General features: G+C 39.9%; 1 protein-coding gene across 15 annotated transcripts in view; it reads right to left on the bottom strand.

Annotated features, from left to right (window-relative positions):
- Nucleotides 1-24262, bottom strand: part of SUPT3H (SPT3 homolog, SAGA and STAGA complex component) — a 302304-nt gene that overhangs the window by 101130 nt on the left and 176912 nt on the right. For all 15 annotated transcript variants that reach the window (XM_054061055.1, XM_054061054.1, XM_054061053.1 and 12 more), the window contains 2 exons: nucleotides 3539-3614; nucleotides 539-651 (listed from right to left, as the gene is read on the bottom strand). In XM_054061055.1, the coding sequence (XP_053917030.1) occupies nucleotides 539-651; nucleotides 3539-3614 (189 nt within the window). The remainder of the gene's footprint in view (nucleotides 1-538; nucleotides 652-3538; nucleotides 3615-24262) is intronic.

The raw sequence follows: 24262 nt of genomic DNA, 5'->3' as shown, positions 1-24262 counted from the left end.
AAGAGAGGAGTTGTGGGTTGAGGCAGATCCTTCTTGGTGTTTCTCAGCTGAAAACAAAATTATTCAGCGACATTTCAGCCTAAGGAACCTTTCTTTTCTACTTCTGTAAATGTATGGAGTAATCTATCCACCCAAGAGGGCTTAGCTTGGCACTAAGGGAATGTTTTGTTTTCCAGGAAATCCTGCTTTTTAGTCCAATTGTGCAATGGGGTTGCGTGAGCCTCAGCGCGCTGCCAAAGGTCACATAGCGAGGTATGTGGTTTCAGTCTGGACTTGAATAAAGTTCGTGCTGGACACCACTCTCCTCTGTAACCATTATAAAACATTTCTATTTGTGTATCAGATGGATGAATACGGCACAGGACACATCTGTCACAGTAAACTGAAAGACAGACAGGAATCCAGTTTGCTTCAGTAGCCAAAGCAGTGACTGCCCGCTTCCGAAGGGGCCCACAACACAGACATCTGAGCCTGAAGTATATCCAAGGGCAACGACTTGATTTTATTAAACTAGAGCTCAATCAGTGCACTCCCTTACCTGTGCCACAGTCTCATACGCTAAATATGCCAATATCTCCATCGCAACTGCATTTGGCTTTATTTCCATACTGCTACAATCCAGCCAGTCACGAAACTTGGATGCTTTCTTTGCTGTCAGTCCAAAAAATCACAAGGGGAAAAGAAAAGGTTAACAACAGGTAGGCTAAAACTATGCACCTTTCTCGGCTGTAGAGAGTACTGCAAATGTGAAACAAGGAGTGTGAATGCGATTTGATTGGCCAGGGAAGGAATTATCAAAATGGAATTAGTGGGGCAAAGAGTTATTCCATACACAACATTTTGGAGATCCAGAAGCAGCAAGAAGTAAAGAGAAAACCACACAGTTAAGCAATCACATGGGAGATTTTAGATCAAGGAAGGGTCTACCTCAGAGGAAAATAGATGGGAAAATGTCAGTGGCTATAAACGAGAGAGGGGCAGATTTAGATGAGCCATAAGGAGGAATTTCTTCACGCTGAGGGTGGGGAGGTCCTGGCCCAGGCTGCCCCATCCCTGGAGGTGTTCCAGGCCAGGTTGGATGGGGCTTGGAGCAGCCTGGGCCGGTGGGAGGTGTCCCTGCCCATGGCAGGGGGTAGGACTGGATGACCTTTAAGGTCCCTTCCAACCCAAACTCTTCTATGGATTTTGAAAATATTATTGTAAAAGAAACACTATGATTGCATCACATCTTTGATGTATGAGAGAAAGCACTGGAAGAAATCAACACAAATCTGAGTTCAGATAAAATGATATAGTTGTATGAACAACAGCGAAGACAAATGAAGGACAGAGGAAGCAGGAAGTCCTCGTGTCAACCATGCAGGGGTCAGGTGCTGACAAACTGGCCAAAATGATTTGTAGGGCAGTGTTTTTCAAATATATTTTGGATATAAAGAAATAAGGATAGATGTAGATCTGTAAATGATCAGCATTCACGTGAGAACTTTACACTGTGAATGCTTGAGATCACTTAAGAGAAAAATATGGGACAAAGAAACATGATATTAGCTGAGAGGGTAAAGGGAGGGGAAAAAAAGGATGATCTTACTTAGGTCACTGGTGGACAAGCTGACCACAGAAACCATGGAGACTTGGACAGAAGGAAGCTAGTGACATGGAGGTCTTAATGAGGGCTGTTTGTGAAGACAGGACAATGAAAATGAAGTAAATGGAAAGCGGGAGAAACATTTGAAACAGCTCTATCAAAGAGTGTCTTCAACGTGGAGTAAAAAGCTAAAGAGAAGTTAAGTATCAAACAGAAAACAGGTGTAAATAATTGTTATTTTTCAGGAGGGAGTGAAAGAGCTACATAGGACTGAGAGAAAAAGTGTGAAGGTGACAGCAGGAGCACAAAAAGTTCCTTAGAATTTAACTTTGTAACCCTGTAGGACTTAATGTTTTGATAGGCCTTTTCTTTTGCCTGTCCTTAAAACTGCACAGAAATATGTGAAGCTGTAATTATGAATACACATGGTTAGAATGGGCTTCTTCAAGTCCCTTCCTGGTTTATTCTCTTGTGATACAGTTTTCACTGGTTTATACTACAGCAGAAAGGGTTTACTTCGTCAAACACAGCGATACATTCAATTTTTACTAAAATATAGGAAAAGAAGTGAAAAAAAAACCCACCAAAAAACCCAGCCTTTCCATTAGTTTTGAAGAAACATTCTCCACGACCTTTATAATCTTCTGTCTAGTTGAATTCATATGATGCAACTGAATTCATGCACGAGTGTCTCGTGCCACTATTTTCCAAGCACTGTACTTCTCTTATTCTTTAATGACATTAAATATCAGTGAAAAAGAACAGTACAGACGTTCATTTAAAAACATTGTGAAAATACCCCTGTGATACTTTTATAGATCACAGTTCCCTGGTCAGCAGCATCCAATTTTATTTCACAAATTTAAGATTTCTATTTGTTCTGTCTCCAGATGATAATTTAGGGGTTTTCAAACTGAGTTTATCACAAACCTCTCATTTGCTGAAGTCACTCTAATCTGAAGTTTCGTTCATCTAATGGCTCACAGATGTGTGATGCCAAATTATAACTAAGCTTACGAAAAATATTGAAATAGGAAAAGAAATGCTTACAAAACATGTTTTCCTACATTCGCTGACATTTGCTGATACAGAAGAGTATTTCAAATGTGTCATTTATTTGCCATAAATGAGTCACTCTTTCTTCGAATTTAAAAGGAAGAACTAGATAAGGTCTCTTGTTTAAAGACATCATTGTGCTCAAGGCTGTGTTGTAGGATCATGTGCTGTTTTGTCATGATTTTTACTGGCTCCTTCACCTTATTTTCTCTGACATTTGACCTAAAACCTTAGTCATCACTTAACCGCTTCTGTAATGATGTTTTGCTACATGATCAAGCCCATTAATTTACAGCTCATTATAGTTGTGGCCCACAAGTACTTCTAGTAAGTTGGTTTTCAGTGCTAGTAAAGCCCTAATTCTGTCATCATGTTATTAGTGTTGGAATGGCGTATCCTGATGAATTTGGCTAATGTTGAATAACTTCCACAGCAGGAGCTTACAGCTTAAAATAGAAAAGAGGCTTCAGTGAGTTCTTTGTGTCTCTGCGGACAGGGAAATAAAAGCAAAACTTGCTGCTCTTCTCTAATTTTAGATGCATTCCAAAAAACCTACAACCACGGAACTTTACTAATATGCTGACTATGACACCACCATGACAGACTTCAGACAAGAATGGGTGTTAATTCATTAACTCTTGAACAATTCTATCTTTGCAGTCATCCTCACCAACACAGTATTTGAGAACAGAGAAAGATTGGTAAATATTCAAGTAAAATATGCTGCCTGACAGCCTGAAACTATTCTACATTAACTGTTCCCAGGAGTTACGTGGACAAAGAATTTAAAGTTTTATTATACAGAGGATGAAACAAATGTGCTTTTTTAAAAAAATGAGGTTCTGCATGAAATAATAATCAAACATCTTAACACAATGCAGCCATTATAATACTTACAAAAACTCAATTGCCGACTTTCACAAAATTCTGCATACTGGACCGAGTCCATCATTCGTGTTTGTCTTTCTGCTCTCTGACAAAAGAGTAGAAGTTCGTGATGTACCTTATTCCAAGAAGAACTGCATTCCACAACAGAAATTACAGCACCAAAGCGTCTCTGCCACAACCTTGAAGTAACCTACCCAAATGAAACATGTGCTGAATACGTTCAGATGCAGAAATATAAGCCACAGATCAGTTATTATTCTCGAGAGTCAAATTACCCAGAGGAGCGTGTCAATTCTTATTTCAAAAACCTGCTTGCACACCGCTCACGTACGACAGTGAGGAGGGCTGAGTTAGGAAAGGTGCTGAGAACTCTGGCCTGGATGAAGGCGCACGTTTAAACTGAAGCATACGAGTAGTCTGCCTACGTGTTTACAGATGACCAAAGAAGTGAAACGTTCTCCTGGACCAAGACCAGTGTGTTCTGCACTGAGCAGAACAAATCTGTATGCTTTTAAAACGCATTAGCGCAAGTGAACTGAATACACCAAGGCTGCAGCAGACAGAGGGGAGCACTGAAGTGCTCCTTCCCACACAGACACTTAAGATACTGTAATAATTAAGTGGCAAATATGCCCATTTCTTTGGTTTCTTTCACTGTTAATCCACGCTTCATTTTTTTATACCTCTGAACACCTACAGGAGAAGAAAAGAAATTAGACTGGATTAGAGTCCATTTAGGATAAATGGCTTAAAATGTTCACTAGCGGAGTTAAGAATGCATTTCACACAGGATCCACCATCACCCAAAAGATGGTCTCTCCAAACAGTCCTAACCATGAGCATTAGGCCCTCCCTCCACTGTGCCATAACTGAACTGTGGCTGAAGCAGCACTGACGTTCAGAGTGAGGTTTGAGCACACGCTTGAGTTTCATTTCTTTCATCAGAGCAGGGCTGATTTTCACAAAGTAAGGACCTGTACTCTAGGAGAGAAGAAATCACGAAACTGAGCAGGAAGCGGTAGTCAGATTAAAGAGAACGATTATCCTCTTTGCAAGCACAGCTTACCCAAGTCTCTCAATAAAGACAGATTGTCTTAAACATCAAGGAAAGGAGTATCACTCTCTTCCAAACAATAACTCAATGAACAAATCATTAGACTTCGTAAGAACAGAACTTGGAGGATACAAAGAGGCATTTGGAGTGGCTGATGAGACACCAAGGCTTCACTTCTGCAGTGAGTCCACACAGCTCAAGAAACCAAGCACAAAGGAGTTAAAGTACAGGTGTGTTCACATTAAAGATGAAAACAAAGAAAGAAAACACACAGTTACAGGCACACAACTTGCTCTGACTCTCTAAGCTCTTTTACATCTGATTAAACCAAAACTGTGGACTTTAATCATATGTAATGGAAAACAAACCGGGTGTTGATCAAAGTATCTGTAGACAGGCTGTGCAACCAGCAGTTGATCTTAGCAGATTCTCAAATCAGAAACAAAACAAACAAAAAAGAATCAGTACTTCAAATACAGTTCCTTCCTCTTTTCCCTGTCTTTCACATAATTCTTCCATGACAGTCCAATTCATCAATTAAGGAGGTCTCGTTAACAGCCAACATGTTCAGTTTACCTGTGAACCCAACCACCAGCTGTCCAGGAGCAACAACAAGGAAAGCAGAGGAAAGCACAATGAGATGAAATTCTACCATGAGGAGCTCTGCTTCAAAGCCCTACCTGAGCCGACAAAGGTAAAAAGACATCTGGAAATTTGACCGGGATATTTTCACTTTTATATCATCTCATACTGTAGTGTGGAAATTGCAGAACCAGATTATTCCTAAAAGCAGGTATGATCAATGAAATGATTTAGCAATGGGTGCCCTCGGCAAACACACTATTAAAGCCCCTGCAAATATGTGCTGTCAAAGGTTAGCCAACGTGCCCCACAGCGTGCTCACTATAAAACCACTGCAAGTTTCTTTATAATAAGTTAAACAAAAAAAAAAATACTAATTGAATGTTTCTTAAGAAGTATATAGGGTTTTTGCAATAGGGATGTCATTTTCTCTACAAATTGTCTATCATAGTCATCTAAACACTGCACTTTATTTTGATTTTATATACCAAATGTAAACTTACAATTTTTTTCTCTGCATGTGCATTTTTTAAGCAGTAAAATAACCTACATAACTGTGAAATAAGATTGCTTTCTCCCTTCTATTCTCCTCTTTACAAGACGTAGTTCTTAAAAGTGGATTCTAGAGTGATACTCTAAGCCACCACCAAATAAAATAGCTTTTATCATAAATAAAGGGTCTATATTTTCTTCCCCAATACACTTTAACAAAAACCACACACCATGGCATGGAAACTCAAAGTTCAAGGGACAGGGATAGCCAGTCCATCAGTCCAAACCGTTTTAGAATATTCTATAAATAACCAGCAAATGAAGGATAAATAAACAGATGGATAGCATAAGCACATCATCACTAAGGAAACAGCAAAGCAGAAGACAAGAGCGGATCATTTTTCCTCTTCTCTTCTCAAGGTTATAAACAGTAATCATTTCCCCTTACATCATCCCTGCTTTGGGAAAAAAGTAATGTTATCTTTGCATTTCTAAGGTATATTTTATAAACTTTAATTGAATCAATAACATGGGATAAAAAGGGAGAAGAAAGAGTGAGCGCATTACTGTGGAACACAGCGTTACTCCAGGCTTAAAGAGTTTAAAGGAAACAGAATTCAGTGTTGGGAAAGTCATAGGAAGCTCCTGAAAATTCTAAAACCTATAAGCAATGCTTTCTTTTATGCTTTCTACAGAATACGTACTTGCTCTTTTTCACAGATTTTTTTTTTTACATTACTTATTCTTGAAAACAAGAAATGAGACCGGACATTTTAACTAAGGAACAGCTTCAATTTTATAGTTAGGGGAATTTTCCAAATTCTGTTCTTGAAAGGAGCAACAATTTGCACCAACAGGACCGAAGTCCTCTTTCATCAATATAAAACAAGTTTGCTGGGAATATTCCCCACATGAAGAAACCACCTTGGAGTAACCTCAGCTTGAATGAAACCAGACAAAATAGATGACATCAATGACAGTGCCCCACTGGTTTACCAAAATAATTAAAAATACATAGTTTTCATAGAATCATGGAATTGCTTGGTTGGAAAAGACCTTTGAGATCATCGAGTGCAATCATACCTGTCCACTACTAAACCAGATCCCTGAGCACTTCATCTACCCAATCCAGCTTTTAAACCCCTCCAGGGACGGGGACTCCACCACCTCCCTGGGCAGCCTCTGCCAGGGCCTGAGAACCCTTTCTGTGAGGAAAGTTTTCCTGATGTCTAATCTGAACCTTCCCTGATGCAATTTGAGGCCATTTCCTCTCATCCCATCGCTGCCACTTGGGAGAAGAGAACAACATCCACCTCGCTACAACCTCCTTCCAGGCAGTTGCAGACAGGGTTGAGGTCTCCCCTCAGCCTCCTTTTCTCCAGGCTAAACAACCCCAGGTCCCTCAGCTGCTAGTCACAACCCTTGTTCTCCAGCCCTGTCGCCGTTCTCTGGACGCGCTCCAGCCCCTCAAGCTCTTTCTTGTAGTGACCCCCTCTATAATAGTATTCGTCACCCTAAGCAGTTAAGAAGTTGAATTATGTGGTGAACAGGAGAGTTAAAATACTTTGCACGCTTTCCCTGGAACACGCTGAAGGACGCAGTAGATAGGACCTGGCACACCAAATGTATGCTTAGTCTTCCAAAAATGCCTTGCATTATATCTTTCTTTCAGCATGAAGAACTAAAAAGGAAGATTAAGAAAGGAAAGGAAAGAAACAGTAAAGAGTTGCATGTTGTCACCTATCATCCATGGTAAAAAATAATCTCTTTTTGATTGCATTTTAATGCTTTCGCTCTCGACCTATAAAGCTGTTTGTGTGGGGGGAGGGCAAGAGGCCAAATGTTAAGTTGCTTACCAACTATTTTGTGTCTGAAGGAAATGTGCTGAGCAGCTGCTAAGCTGGAACACTGGGAAAATGTAGGCAGCGTGGCTGGACATCCGTGTCTGGCAACAACATTAATGATGAAAACGTTGGCTTCCCAAACTGCTTGCCTGTTCACACTGATTTCCTTTGCTAAAGACCCCTCCACTGTGTACCTATCATGGCTTCAAAGGAGGTAGGTGACCATTCTAGGGAAAACACTATGTTGCCCTGCAATGGCTGATATTACTTAAAGGAGTAGGCTAAAGAAATTGTTTTATTTAGACAAGAGAATAACAGAGTGCTGCTGTACCTGCCAGCGCTCAGGCTGCACGTCAAAAATCACCTAGATTAAAAAAAAAACTCATTAAAGAAATAAAGCACAAAGTAGCTTCACATTGAAGAGCTTCTGAAATATGCTGAAAACACATTTTTAGTCGTCCGTATCTTGAAATTATCTGAGGATTGTCACTATCTGCAGATTTTTGTTATAAAAAGGAAAAATATATTTACTCTTCTGAGAATCACTTGAATTGGCAAGCAAACTCAGAAAGGGTTTTAAAAGTAAGCATTTTCAAAGATTAAGCTTACTCAGAGTTTATAGAGAAAATAAAAATGCCGCTTGGGGAAAGACCATTAGCTTTTGAAATGTAATACTTGATTTGGCTATAAAGTACAGACATACAGGGAACTTTTATCATTTTTACCCACCTCTTATAGAACATACCATACATTCTGTCGTAATCATTGATCTGAACAAGTCTGCATAGCAAACTTGAGGCCTTTGATGTAATACTGGTGTTGAGTGCTCATGTGTTTAGTACAAAGTTCCCGATATTGGAAGAAAACATGAGGTTTTTTACTGGTGAACAAAATGATCTCAATCTTCACGTATTTCACAGTTATAAACAATAAAAATTGTTTTGCTTTTTTTCCTACAATATTATTTACCCTACTCCCCCCCAATAAACAGGGCTTAAGACCTTAAAAACTTTAAAAAAATTAGGATCCGCAACTGTAAATGACACGGAAAGAGGCCGTGGATGATGATAAACAGAAATTAAAATAGACTTTAACAATAATATAAAATATTATATATATTAATATATATAATAGATATTTATGGATATATATTAATATAATAATATATTAATATATATAATAGATATTTATGGACGGGGCCTTGGGCAGCCTGCTTTAGTGGGATGTCCCTGACTATGGCAGAGGGGTTGGGACTGGATGATCTTTAAGGTCCCTTCCCACCCAAACTATTCTATGATTCTATATATTAAGGTTTTGTTATAGAAAATTGGTGATTTTCTGTCCAATGACAAAACATGGGACTCAACCGAACAAGCTGCAGTATCCTAATTAGTGATTCAAATTTCCTTTATAGTAAAAAAAAAGATAGCAGGCACTTTTGGAGAGCAAATTTATCCTAAACTAGATGTTCAAAACGAACATGAATGAATCACAACTATGAACTTGTCTGAAGTTCATCAGCTATGGGTACCAGCAACGGAGCCCTGGAGACACTGGCTTAGGTCTAAATGTCCACAGTACAGACATCCTCAGAAAAGCAAGATTAATGCTGCTCTGATGAGTGAAGAACACCATCACCAATACAGCAACTTCCATTTTAGGGCTAAGCAAAAGCCAAGACTAAAGAACAACTCAGTAAATTTGGTTCCTGCTCTGATCTCAAAGCCATACAAAGTGCCTACAAAGGCAGCTTCGTACCCCAGGTGTGTGTCAACTCCATTCATCTTCCTCAAAGCAGGGAAAATACAATCTAAGAAGGTACGTGCAGAAAGGGAGCTGGCACAACTATTCCAGACTATGTAAAAATTTAAAGGGAATTCTGAAGAAAGAAAGCTAACGGAATTGCACAGACAATAACAACATGAATGGATTCATTCCCAGCAGTCATGATCTCATTGCTTAAGGAATAAATAAAACCGATCTCCTGACAGGGACTCGCTGCCCTGTAATAATTTGTCCTCAAACATATGCAAAATCTACACATACTGTATTTATTTGAACCGGCTCCGTATCATATCCAAATTCCTTGTCTAAATTTATTACTGCTACTCTGAACACGGAGTTGGAATCTGGAAAAGAAACACTACCATTCCATGGAATAACTTGGATTTCTACATGAAAACAGGGTTTTTTTCTGCTGTAATAAGTTTCATCGTGAATTTTGTAAAACTATGTCTTAAATTTATGGCTATCTTGTGCTAGTGCTGTCCAAAAATCATAATTTCAGATAAACTACGCTCCTAAACTTTAAACGTTATGTGGGATTTATTAAGACAAACGGCCTCGCCTCACTTTTCTGGTTGAGGACACTGTAACACCTTTCTGTGGCTTCCACCTGGCTGTACATCAAAAACTTTACAGAGCAGCTTAATATTAGGATACCTTTATGCCTTCTGGGTAGAATTCTTCTGAACACTTCTCCTGCCTCTGTATCAATTCACAGAAGAGGTTTGTATAAAGAGCTTTAACATCTCACACGTAAAGCTCACAGTCATCAGAACAGGTACCACTGCACGCTGAGGGAGATACAAAGAGCAAAGCCCCTTTTGCATAATAAGATTTAATTATCTGTTATATTATACATATAATATTTATACTATATTACTATTTCTCTTATTTGCAGTCAAAATCAGCCATCACACTCTCTTTAACAGTAAGACAATAATCACAGAGGCTCATTTCTAAGCAAAAAGAAAATATTGTAAGCTTTATGATGAGATACGGATAGAAGGATAAATAAAAGGACGGACAGCTTAGAAATGTTTATTTACTTAATATTTATATTGGATTCTACGTAAATTTCTTTTAGTTATTATATTATCTCAAAAAAACCTCAAATATCTCTCACCCTCGTAATATTTGCCCCTGTTGTTTTTACAAAGGCTTTTAGTGATAGGATGAGGGGCAATGGGGATAAACTGGAGAGGGGCAGAGTCAGACTGGACATTAGGAAGAAATTCATCAGGCTGAGGGTGGTGAGTCCCTGGCCCAGGTCACCCAGGGAAGCTGTGCTGCCCCATCCCTGGAGGGGTTCCAGGCCAGGTTGGATGGGGCTTGGAGCAGCCTGGGCCAGTGGGAGGTGTCCCTGACCATGGCAGGGGGGGAACTGGATGGGCTTTGAGGTCCCTTCCAACCCAAACCATTCCATGATTCTATCTCACCAGAGAGGAACAGAGGGGCTGAATCCCCTCCCTCACCCTGTTGGCCACGCTCCTTTTGAGGCAACCTGGATACTGTTGGCTTTCTCGGCTGCAATCCAGATTCCACCTGGAGTATTGTGTCCAGTTCTGGTTTTTGAAAGGAAGGCCTCTAATTCATTAATTCACATAACCTATTAGCTATGCAAATGAGTAAAACAATTTAGCTTAGCAGTTTTCCATGACAAATCAAAATCTGGCAACTTTTATGATGAATTTGCCCAAGACGTGTATTCATAAATGTCTACAAGGAAAGCATTAAATTAATTAATTAAAAATAATTAAAATTAAAATACACGATACTAATACGTAGATACGCTTTCCTTGGCACCTCTGGTGACTGGAGAATTCACAGTTACTTGAATTTACTTTTTCTGTTAGAGTCCACTGTAATTAAAGAAGGATAGAGTGGTATCCAAAAATGTATTCTTGCTTCCTTAACACCAGAAGTGTGCATACAGATATTTCATATTCAACTTGTGGCATTTACGCCACTGAGTCTAATTCTGTGGTTAGATTTTTATTCTTTTGGAAAAGCCTTTCCAATGTGATAATTGGAAGACATGGAATTCCAGATAAAAATCATATCCTGAAATTCACGGAACAAGCGAGTCACGCATTGCGTTAAAAAGGAAATGCTTCCTTCAGAAAAACAGTGACCAGTATACATTACATATAATCTGGAGGTGTTTTTATGAAGACAGAGTATATTTCTCTTTAAGGTCAAAAAAAATGATGAGAGACGTCTCTTGGCCTCCCAGGGTGAGTTGGGCTGCTTGCTGCCTCTGGAATATCCCGAGCATCCAGATCAGATAAATAATACGACATCAATATTCAAAATTCCTACTTGGAATTTGCCATCCGAGCATGACCAAGTACAAACAAAAGCTGAAGTAATTATATTTTAAGGCTCATTTCACAATCGTTCCAAAGCTCATGGGGTCATGACCAGGGAAGCGATTCTGCCCCTGTATTTGGCACTGGTGAGGCCACAGCTCAAATCCGGGGTTCAGTTCTGGGCCCCTCAATACAGGAAAGACCTTGAGGGGCTGGAGAGTGTCCAGAGAAGGGAATGGAGCTGGAGAAGGGGCTGGAGAACAGGGGTTATGGGGAGCAGCTGAGGGACCTGGGGTTGTTCAGCCTGGAGAAAAGGACGCTGAGGGGAGACCTCATCACTGTCTACAACTGCCTGAAAGGAGGTTGTAGCGAGGTGGGTGTTGGGCTCTTCTCCCAAGTGACAGTGATGGGATGAGAGGAAATGGCCTTAAGTTACCCCAGGGCAGGTTTAGATTGGACATCAGGAAAACTTTCCTCACGGAAAGGGTTCTGCGGCCCTGTCAGAGGCTGCCCAGGGAGGTGGTGGAGTCCCCATCCCTGGAGGGGTTTAAAAGCCGGGTAGATGAGGTGCTCAGGGATCTGGTTTAGCAGTGGGCAGGTACTGTTGGACTTGGTGATCTCAAAGGTCTTTTCCAACCAAGTATTCTATGATTAGCACTGACACTAAAACGGTGCAAAGTCTGGGCACGGTGATGCCGTGAGGCACGCTCGCCATGTGTACCCGGCTCGCACAGGCTGGGGGAGGAAAAAACCAAAATCAACCCCCCGCAGTGTGCCCACGCGTGATGAATAAGGGGACTCTGAAAACCACTGTCTGAATTGAAAGGCTTTGAACCGAAGCACTAAGATTATGTATTACTGGGACTTCATTCATGACACAGAATTTGGCCCAGTGTGATTGCTTCATTAGCCAAATGCTAAATGACTGTGTGGCACTCACTCTTTATTTAACCATGCAAAAGTTTCTATGCTGCTATTCATTGTTTTCTTTAAATTTCTTTAAATAGGAGCAAATTTATCTTTATAGTAGCCTTATAAGCATTATATCCCCACTATATATACCAGAAACAGACTCATAAAAAGATTATTTTTCTAAAGACAGTTTGTTTAATCAACAAATATTTCTCTTTTTTTTCTTCCACTTTCTCTTTTCTCTTTCTAATGTCAGAGATGAAAATGTGAAGTTTCCAGAACTTAAAAAAATGATTCAGCATTTGGAATTAAGTTAATTTGAACCATGAGCTAATTTGGAACAATCTATTTAATCAGTCCCTTACACTATTCCTATTGATAAGTATACCACAGAATTATTAAACATTTACATAAAACCAAAGAAACATATGCTGTCATTAATTCAAAACAATCACCACCATCCAAAGCCACCACAGGAGTTCTCTTATTAAACATCTCCATTTCCTTCTCCAGGGAAAAAAAGGGAAATCTCAAAAAGCACATCCGTAAATTGCACAAAACTTCCACAATAATACTTAAAGCAGTTAATTTTGCAGAAGAAGCAGAACAGAAACTTTCAGATGAAACTTTACTGCTATATCATTTAAAAGCAGAAAATTCAAACTTAAATTTGTGAACACAATTTGCCAGATTTTGTTGGTTTGGTTAAAATTGGAGGAAATCTCCAAGACTTTCAAGGCTGGAAATCGAAGTGAAACTTAGTAAGTTGGGAAAAGCTATTCAAGCACACGCTGGCAGCTCTCAGTATCTGAAAGGTGGGTTTCCTGTACTAGTGAACCACAATTTCTTAACAGCGACCTTCCAATAAATTGTATCTTAAATAATCTCAGCTATTTCTCAGCAAAACAATAAACAAAGTTGTTTTGGAGAGGCCCGTTGAGTCATCACAGCTTACCTTTAACAGAAGAAACGGGTCCAACACATCCTGGTCTGTTGCTCCACAGTTCTGGTTGCCTCCCAACACCCGTTACTCCCACAGACCCTTCACGCATTTACAAAACACGAGGTACCGTGATAATAGATTTGAAGGGATCTGGGTTTTTTCTTGATCTCGAGATGAGAGGAAGGAGAGCAAAGAGCACCTACTGTACATGGACTCATTACCATGAGCATTACTGATAGTTTATCCTGTTACTAATGAAAGCAAAAAAAAACCCACCGTGTCTCTATTAAAAAGCAATCAGATTTGGTATCCTGGTGACACTTTAAAGAGCACACTATGTGGGAAAACAAAATAAACATTTACCCTGGCAAATGAAACTGAATTTGGGTTTTGACATACTTGGCAGGAAGGTAGAATTATATTCACGTCAAGTATGCAGAAAAGCTAATATAATATTTAAATATTTGCTTAAGTCATACAGAACTTAAAACAACACATGAGAAGCAACATTTTTGCAAAATATTTCTAAGGTTTTAGCAGAGGACTCGCCACGACAGTAACGAGTTCAGTTGCCATTTCAGACTCTTGCAGCCTTTGTTACACACTCCCTTCACTTGGAAAGTGGTAGAGTCTTCACCTTCTGCTGACAAGTTTTTATTTATACTTCCAAGACACAGGCAGTTCTTATGCTGATGGTTTAAACCGATAATGAATATATGCAACCTTTGAGAATCTGAATCCTACAAATATTGATGGACTGAGCTAATATAAATACTATCTCGGCTAAATCCTACAGTGGTCTTCTGCTGTTCAATATTACACACAGACAATTGTTTAAAAACTCTTCCAGTTTGCAACAAGACATAATTGTTGGAATGGGTCCAGAGGAGGCCACGGAGATGATCTGAGGGCTGGAGCACCTCTGCTATGAGGACAGGCTGAGAGAGTTGGGGTTTTTCAGCCTGGAGAAGAGAAGGCTCCAGGGAGACCTTAGAGCAGCTTCCAGAACGTGAAGGGGCTCCAGGAAAGCTGGGGAGGGACTTTTTCCAAGGGCCTGGAGTGATAGAATGAGGGGAAATGGCTTTAAATTGGAAGGGGGAAGATTTAGATTAGACATTAGGCAGAAATTCTTCACACTGAGGGTGGGGAGGCCCTGGCCCAGGTTGCCCAGGGAAGCTGTGGCTGCCCCATCCCTGGAGGGGTTCCAGGCCAGGTTGGATGGGGCTTGGAGCAGCCCCTGATCCAGTGGGAGGTGTCCCTGCCCATGGCAGGGGGTTGGAACTGGATGAGCTTTAAGTTTCCTTCCAACTCAAACCATTCCATGATTCTACGATAAATCAGTGAATTCAGACCTTTACATTGCTCAGAAGGGATCTAAATGATGTATGTCAAAGACCTCAGAAATTCTGAACTGTATTTAACAACATAGCACTAATTCACAAATTGAGCTGAACACTGGGTGCTGCTTCCAGTTCCAGTAGGAATTTTGATGCACTGTCTCAATATGCAAACACTAGACTTCTCGACTATAAATCTAAATTAACATTAGTCCCATGTACCCACAAAAAACAAATTTACCAGTGAATGACAATTATAAATGACTGGGAACTTCGAAGCACAATTTTATGAATTAGTAAAAGTATTTTAAAACATTTAACAAAAAGCTTTGCTTAACTCTGTCTCATTGAGAGAGATATACATAATTGGAAAATAGTTTGAAACATGTCTACATTGCCATAACAAAACCATAATAACTAAACACAACACCACCGCTCTTTGTTGCAGAAACGTGTCATTTTAAAATCACTTGAAAATAATGCATTTAAACCTGACCTGATTTGTAAATGTAATTATGAACCATTATTTAACTGCTTGGATTTTGAGTCCTTCCAAATCAGCACAGCTCTGCTGAGCTCTATCATAAGAGACAATCACAGAATGGTTCAGGTTGGAAGGGACCTCAAAGCCCATCCAGTCCCACCCCCTGCCATGGGCAGGGACACCTCCCACTGGCCCAGGCTGCTCCAAGCCCCATCCAACCTGGCCTGGAACCCCTCCAGGGATGGGGCAGCCACAGCTTCCCTGGGTGACCTGGGCCAGGGCCTCACCACCCTCAGTGGGAAGAATTTCTTCCTAATGTCTCATTTAACTCTTCTCCCTTCCAATTTAAGCCTTGTCCTATCACTCCGTGACCTTATAAAAAGTCCCTCCCCAGGCTATAAAGACATTCAATATATGCTGTAGTTCAGGTTGATATTCCCATCACCAGGCATTCACAGCTTTGTAAATTTAACCTGAAAATGCAAATAATTTAATTTGGGAAATGCCAAAACCTCTTCACATTTCCAAGGACACCTCTCAATCCATTTAGATTTTTCTGGAGGTTCAGAATGACTGAAATGGAAGGATTAGGGCTTCCTTGGGAGGTGGAGGGGTGGCAAGGTGAATCAAATTAAGAAATCACACAGCCCTACTCACAGAATAATGGTAAAACAACTCAAGTTCAAAATATTATAATTAGCAATTAAACATAATTGAGATGCAAAGAACAATACCTCTAACATTAAGATTTTGATACCCAGCTTTGAAGGCAGAAGTCTATTTAGTACTAAAGGTGCTTTAGTGTAGCAACGGTAACTACCACAGTTTGGCATCAATTACTTCACTGCGCTGTTAGAAGTTACTGTAAATTCTCATGCCATCATGTATGCTTGTTGGAGAAAATTTACTCTTCATTGGTGGCTGCTTGGCTTCCTCGGGGCTTCTGAATTTTTCTGAGATTTTTAATGTCAGATCTAGCATTTCTCAAAGCCCCTTCAATGTTTTTGTGTCTTTCTTTAAAATACAACTCAGGATAAAAACATTAGCAGGAACAACAGTCAGCTCACCAATCCATTTCTTTAACTACTAGAACTAGAAATAAGATTTCTAGCCTTGGCGTACATCAAGAGTTAACTCTCCTTTTACGCAGGGTGTGATTAGTAGCTGGAAATCTGCCTGAGTTTAGTACATCTGAGGATGCCATTACAATTTTCAGATATAAAATAATTAGCTGATGATATGAGCTGACAGCTAATACATCTAGAATAAACATAAAACCCCCTATTTCCAAGCGGATGTAGAGTATGTGTTCCATTTCCAAGCTGTTTGATATGGTCTGTGTAAGGAGCTAGGGCTCGATACCAGATGCCGTATGTTCTACAAGCTTTTTCTGCAGATGTCTGCAGCCTGAGAAAATCAACAGTGCTTTGAATAACACTCCCAGTAAAAGCATCTTCTTGTCAGAGTCTCTGTATGATATAGGATATGTATCCCACACAAGTGGATGAACTGATTTTAAATAATACCATCTGACAACGGTAGAAAAAAAGTCTTCATAGGTCTGACAAAGTCCTGGAAATGGCTGTTAGCCTTGGGAAATAAAATCCAGCCCTCTGACAGACACTACCCGTCCTTCTTTCGCTTGATCAAATGGAACCCCAAATTTAATGATTGCTTCCAAAGTTCCAGAGGCAAAGTATCAACAAGACTGAAGGCTGCTACCAGGGAGTCCAGATCTTTGCCCCTTACATGTGTCACTCAAAAGAGAAGTCTGCAAAAAACTGATTAAGAATTATCTAAGAATAAACTACGGGCAATAATGTGCATTTGCTATTACCACTTCATATTACTTTATACACATATACTCCCCTGGTCCAGCGGAGGTGTCCCTGCCCATGGCAGGGGGTGGGACTGGATGGACTTCAAGGTCTCTTCCAACCCAAACCATTCCATGATTCTGTGATTCTTTTAGAACACCAAAAGAAAATCCATGTAAGACTCAAGTATAGTGTAGAGATACCAATATACCAAGGAAATTCTAAAAGCCTACCACTACCTGCATATCAAAGCTACATCTTAAGTCATAAATCCAGACATTCAAATAAGAAGAATATTATTTTTGCTCAAAATTAAACCCGTGGCCCCTCATTAGATAAAATCTCACTGAATTCACATAAAACAATTTATCAAGATTATACTCCATGCAAAATCAGTATTTTTTTCTGTGATAACATTATAGTTTTGTCTTCCTTGAAAATTTAGGTCTAGTCGTGGATGTACCTTCTCATGGCAAAGCTGTAGCAATGCCTGGTTTTCGTCATGTTAAGCCTGACAACGAGTAGACCCCAGATTATTAAATGAGTCAAATGCTGATCTCAACACTGAACACCAGTAAGATTAAACTCTTTGGTTGACTCCATGAGGACTTAAGCACGGCAGCCATCTGAAAATTAGAACTGTTATTGTGCTTGCTGAGTACTCAAATTAAAATAAATGTTTCTGATTCATTTAATCAAAGTATATAACTGTCTAGGTATCCCCAAATCTTAATGTAAAGCTTGACGACTAAAACATACAAATAGAGACGTGCCACCTTCCAGCTTTTTAGCCAGGCTGTTCTGTTAGGAACAACGTGGGTCTGTTTTCTAGTGGATTCGTTAAGGATGCATCTCTCGTTTTACGACACATAGACCTTAATTATGTTACTTTACCATTTCAACAGACACTTAAGATGCTTAAATCGTCCTGCTTCTGATTCCATAGCCGCAGCACATGTGTGAAGCTATCACTGAGAGCAATTTCACACAGCAGCCAGACCATATTCTTACAGAAGAATACAGCAAGCGCTATTATAGATAAAATAAACCACAACGACTGAGACAAAATGAAAGACAGAAAACCCTGTTCCTTGTATACATAACACATCTATTCCAGGAAATACCAGCAGCTACAGATTACAGAAAGTGCAGAAGCTGGAAAGTCCAATTATACGCTACCTAGATTTTTAAACAGTTTTTAGAAATTTGAGATGGTTCATCATTTATGTGTTTTACAAAAGTTCTTCTATTTCTGCCCCACCTGCCATTTTAATATCCAAAATGGGAAGCTTCAGGACAGAATCGTACAACTGTAGAATACTTTACACAAAAAAACGTTTGGGACCTTTCCAGAGATCTCTAGCTCAACTCTCCGCTTAGAAGAGGTCCAGTTAGATCCAGCAGCTTGGGGCCTTGACCAGACAGGTCTGGAGCATCTCCAAAGTTAGGGGCTTCCTCAATCTCTCTGGACAACCAGTTCCAAACTCTTGCTAACAAGGCCCAGCAAGCGGCTGGTCCACAGGCTGTAGTGCCGCATGGGGTTATTACATCCCACATTTGTTTTAGTTGAACTTTGTGAGGTTTCCATCAGCTCATTTCTCTTGTCTTTCAACACAGGCCTTTTGAATGACAGACCTGCTTTCCAGAGATTTGACTGCTCTGGTATCATGACTCAGTACGCATTTGCCACGCCATGAATGACTGCTTTTATTTAGTTTATAAGATTCAATAGCTAATCATTACTGAGTTTCATCAAGAGAAAGAAATGCAGTACAAAGAGAGGCAGCTACCCTGGTTAAGAAATGTTCTACGATCCCTTTATTCCTTGCATGTTCATTTACATGAACTAAAATCACATTAAAAGCATTTACTTTGTATTCTTCATTAGAGTCGTGTTCTTATTCCTACTCTCAGTACTAAAATGATCTAGCCTAGATAAAAAAAATCTAGTCTAGGACCCTAATTTAGGGAAAGCCTGAGTGTCAGGTTCCAAGTGTGGTCCTATCAGAATGAGCTTTGAAACCAAAACCGCTATTTCTAACATACTTCTTAATTCAATAGGAAGCAATGTGTTTACTATTAGATTGTCTTACTGACCTTCACCTTAGGCAACCGATCTTTTGGCTTTCCTCATGACATCTGAACTCTAGTGTGAATATAGGTGGGAATTCTTGGTTCCTGGGGGTTTTGCAAATGGAAATGAAAAATGACAAGACTTGTACTTAGCAACTGGGTAATATTGTAATTGAATCTTGTGACGTGCTAGCTTTTAGACTGCAACTTACTAAAATGAAGATATATAGATAGTGGCTATCGAGTGAATCAAGCGATTCTTGATTTTTCTTAAGTGCCCGAGACAAATGTTCACAAAATCCTATCTGAATTCAATCAAATACCATAGGCAATACAAGAACAGAAGGTAGTAAAATGACCTCTTCACTTCCGAGGAGAAAAATTGTATGAGTCCAGGCTAACCCTGTGGTCAGAGGGAAATGAAAAACCACAAACCAACTCAAATTCAAAAGGAGAAAAAACAGATTAAATGTACCTGAGGTGGGACAAAGCAAATCTCCATTTATCACAGGCTCCAACAGCATTTAGCCACAAAGGCTGGGGAATAGTATAACTACAAGACAAGCCTAGAATAATACTTCCACTGAATAGTTGTACAGCACTTGGTGATCTGTGGCTTAAGGATTTCCTCAATTAAATGCAGTGTCTTTGTATTCAATAGGATTTTTTTTTTACCCCATAAAGTCGTGCAATTCAATAGATCTGAGCTCATTTTGGCTATATTTAGCTGGAGTGCAGCCTGCAAATCACTTTCAGTTCTCCTCTGTATTGTCTGTATGGTAGAAGCTGTTCATGGGGAGGCTCTGATGACACAGAGCTTGCTCACTCTGCTATCAGAGGGCAAACACCCATTGAAAAGGAAGGGATTCTTAGTAATTTGGTAGAAGGTATTTGCAGGGCTGACCCACGAGCATCATTAAAATTAGGTTTTGGTTCCTGGCTGGAGCGCAACACTGGGAAAGGCATTGACGTTCCTGTTGTGAATATATGGAGGAAAAAAGGGGCTTCTTAACTATATCAGTCTAGAAATAGCAGACAAATGAGCCTTCGGATAAAGTAAGTTGGCACTACATTAGGCTGAAGCGTGCACCAGCCTCCTATGGATGATGCAGGAGAAAAATGCTTTCCTTAGTACTGGTTTGTGGATGTGGTCATCTATCTGCTAAATCCAGCACCTTGCCTGTGGAATCTCAGAACCCTCTCTTCTCCAGTAGGTGAAACAGAACACTATCACACCCCCCCCCCCTTCTATTTCACACTATAGGGAACCTTCCTCTACTGTCTTCATTCGTGAGAAAACCTCATTTGCTTCCACAGAAGGCTTTTTCTGATGTGAATCCTTCAGTGGAAGGACAGAGAAATTCAGGAGTGCACGCTGAAGCTTGATCAAACAGTGGCTGATGCCCCAAGGTGCTCCTGCTCCATGGAGCCTTGGGGGTGGAAGCAAGGGAAGTGGGTGGGTTTGAAGCTTTCTGCCAAAACAATGGGATCTCTGTGCTGAGGTTTCAGTCTCGCTTTTCACAATGGTGTCAGAAAATCTCAGGTGAGAAGTGGGAACGTCATTGAGTAATGCTGTTTGAAATTATTATACAATTTTCATTCATGTTACAACTCCACGGATTTATCTTTTGAGTTTAGGGAACTCTGTGCTAAACAGTCTTCAATACGGTTTCATGCAACAGAACAATTCTTTCAGGAAAGCTGGAGATGATAAAACTGTTCTCAGTGTGGGCCTGGTTAACACCTTACCTTCAGAAATAAACTGTTGCCAGTTTTAATTAATTCAAGAAGAATTTAAATATTAAACTCCGTAGTTGTACAAAGGACATATGTAGGTATAAAAGATTAGTAATTTGCTACAGAAGGGCTCAAAAACCTGGAAAAAAAAAAATCACTGAAATGCTCTAAACCCAACAACAGTTTACTATGACTGAAGAACCAATCAAATAGCACACTTTATGTAATCATAGCAGTCAGCCCCAATGTGAGAAAACCCTAATAATCTTAGATTTGTAGCAGCGCCTATTAATATTATTGGCTATAACAAGAAACGTCTTCCACTTGATAGCTTTTCCCATTCTGACGAAAATGACATAATATTTACAGACATAGAGAGAACAACGAAAAACTGTTGCTGTAAATTTGTTTACTTTTAGATAATTCAACCATTACCCATGAGAAGTAGTGTTTTCCCAGTATCTCAAACATTCCTAAGCAATGTGTAAAAACAAGAGAAACCATTAATACCAGCAAACTTATTTTTATGCCAAATAATAGTTACAAACACTTTGATGCCCAGAGCACTAATTCACAGTTGAGACGCTACTAGTTGTGCTATCTTCGCACTCATCTGGAAACACTGAACTGATACACTGAAATGAATTCCCTCTATATTTGAATTTGTAACCTTGGTAAGGTGTGTTTTGCAATACTGGAAAAAAATATTGGCTAAAGAATATAGGGTTTTTTCCTTGACTGATGTTCCACCTACGTTCTTTTTATCTTTGCACCTAGAAATAGTCTATTAGACATCATCATTATATTCTTTCTTCATATCACCAAGGTCTCACTGAACTTCATGCTCCAAAGAGAACCAGCTGAAGGCACCAGAAGTACTTTTCTAACATGTGATGAATCCCACTTCAATACAATTTAAATTCTAAAAAAAATCCAACCAAAACCAATATCCAACAAAAAAATCAAAAGGCAACCAAAATCATTTGCCTGTCTTACCTAAGAAATGAACTCCCCCCAGGACTGTTTCTCTCTGGTTTCTGAACAGAGCTGGTGTAAGCTACTAAGATGTTTAAACTTCTAGGCAGGTACAGTCAAGCCCAAGTTGTGGTAGTGATGCACCGAGCTCTCAAAGCAGCTCAAAGAGGTGGGAGAAGATGATCCTGGGGTTTCTTCATCACCGTCCCAGGAATCTGGTGCCCTTGGCCAGGAACTTCCTCACTCCTATCTGAATACTTTACGCTGTCATTAGAAATCCCTTCTTAAATCTGAGACAATGTCTCTTGCTTGGCCTCACACGTGAGGATGATGCTGGTTTACAATTAAAGTTGCAGTTATTCAGTCCATACGTAAATGAATCATAAAAATAGACTTTTCAATGCTACTGCTTGTCCTTCTGTGTCCAAACACTGCAATCTCTTAGCCCATTTTTGACGACGTTGGATAAAGAATAAAGAACATCATTTCTCTCCCTTTTTTTTCCTAAAACTTAATGACTTCAAATTTATAACTCGAGTTGCTGGTGGAAATAGCATAATATTAGAAAGCTGCATTTCTAGATAGAGCTCAGCACAAGGTACGGATTTGTGAGAGCATTTTTAAATTCAGCACAAAAACGCAACAGGGATTATACTCCTATTCTCAGATGAATTTGAGCAATCATATGTATTTGTAGGCAAACACACTCCATGCCTTAACCAGTTCCCCAAAACTGAAGGCTTTTCCACTTCTAATACTTTTTGCTGTAGTCTTTCAGCCTCCACTCCGCACATATGGCCAGGATAGAAGCCGAGTGGTCACAACACAGAGAAATTCCATGAAAGATAAATACATGCACAGGACTCGACGGAACTGTATAGCTGACTGTAAAGAAGACACAAACATTTGCCCGGCTGAATAGCTCTACAAATGCCACTATTTAAACCACATGGGTCTCCAGTAACTACGGTGGGAGACGAGACACAACGAAATCCCTAAAGAAATTTAACATTTTCATCTGTAGCCAAACCTCACCCCAAGAAGTATTCACTACAAGAAAGACATTGAGGTCCTAGAGCACGTCCAGAGAAGGGCAACGGAGCTCGTGAAGGGGATGGAGAACAAGTCTTACGAGGACCAGCTGAGCGACCTGGGGTGGTTTAGCCTGGAGAAAAGGAGGCTGAGAGGAGACCTCATCCCTGTCTACAACTGCCTGAGAGGAGGTCATAGGCAGGCGAGTGCTGGCCTCTTCTTTCAAGTGACAGTGATGGAATGAGAGGAAATGGCCTTAAGTTGCACCAGGGCAGGTTCAGATTGGACATCAGGAAAACTTTCCTCACGGAAAATGTTCTCAGGCCCTGGCAGAGGCTGCTCTGGGAGATGGTGGAGTCCCCATCCCTGGAGGGGTTTAAAAGCTGGGCAGATGAGGTGCTCAGGGATCTGGTTTAGTAGTGGACATGTATGGTTGGACTCAGTGATCTCAAAGGTCTCTTCTAACCAAGCGATTCTATGATTCTTTCATAAGGTGTAGCTGTTAAAATCTAAGAAGGGTTAACACCTATAAACGGTGATCTTAAAAATAATAAATTATTAGATATGGGCACAACATCACCAGATAACAGAAGTGACCACTCAACTAAAAGCAAAGATTTTGTCCCAAAATACACCTTCTGTTGATAGGAATCAACAGTGAGATCAGTGAGAAAGACAAAAATAACTCTTTCTGAAAAAGAAAAATAATTTTATCATAAAAATTATATAGCAAAAGAGACATGTTTGGAAAAACAATGCCCTCACGCTTAGTAACATAAAACTTTTTAGTTTGTCTTCTGGCAAGCAGTTCCTATTAAGTGTTGTCTGTACTACAGTGCTAATATTTCCATAGGCGCTTTAAATCAAATTCCAGTTTGTTATTGATACACCCTACATGAACAGATACTCCTGAAAGAGTAATGACCCCACACAGCACTTACACTGGCATCATTTTGCCTGTGAAATGAGCAAAGTGGTCCCAAAAGGTGTCAGACCTGTTTCAAACTCACTTCATGGCATCTTCTTGGTCACTAATGTAATACTATAGATGCAACTCAATGATAGATCTATGTTATCTACATGACTGAAACAGAGTGGGCTTCCAGAACACGATTCCTTGTACCCCCAATGTGCATTTAGGTGTGTTTAGGTGTCTTGTCCAGACACAAATTAATCATATCTGAAAAAAAGGCAAAATTAATTTGGAGTAATCAAACCTCATGTGAAAAAAAGGATCTAGTCCAAACACAGCTACACCTTATTGCACTCTACGGCACGTTGCACAGGGCCCACTTCATTTCTGTGAGCTTGGTACACGTTTCCCGCTAGCAGCGGCTTACTAATGAGCAGCACAGGA

The sequence above is a fragment of the Cuculus canorus genome, chromosome 3 (genome assembly GCF_017976375.1).
Source record: "Cuculus canorus isolate bCucCan1 chromosome 3, bCucCan1.pri, whole genome shotgun sequence".
Taxonomy (NCBI): domain Eukaryota; kingdom Metazoa; phylum Chordata; class Aves; order Cuculiformes; family Cuculidae; genus Cuculus; species Cuculus canorus.
Note: the sequence above shows the minus strand (reverse complement) of the source record. Positions and strands in the feature narration are given on the sequence as shown.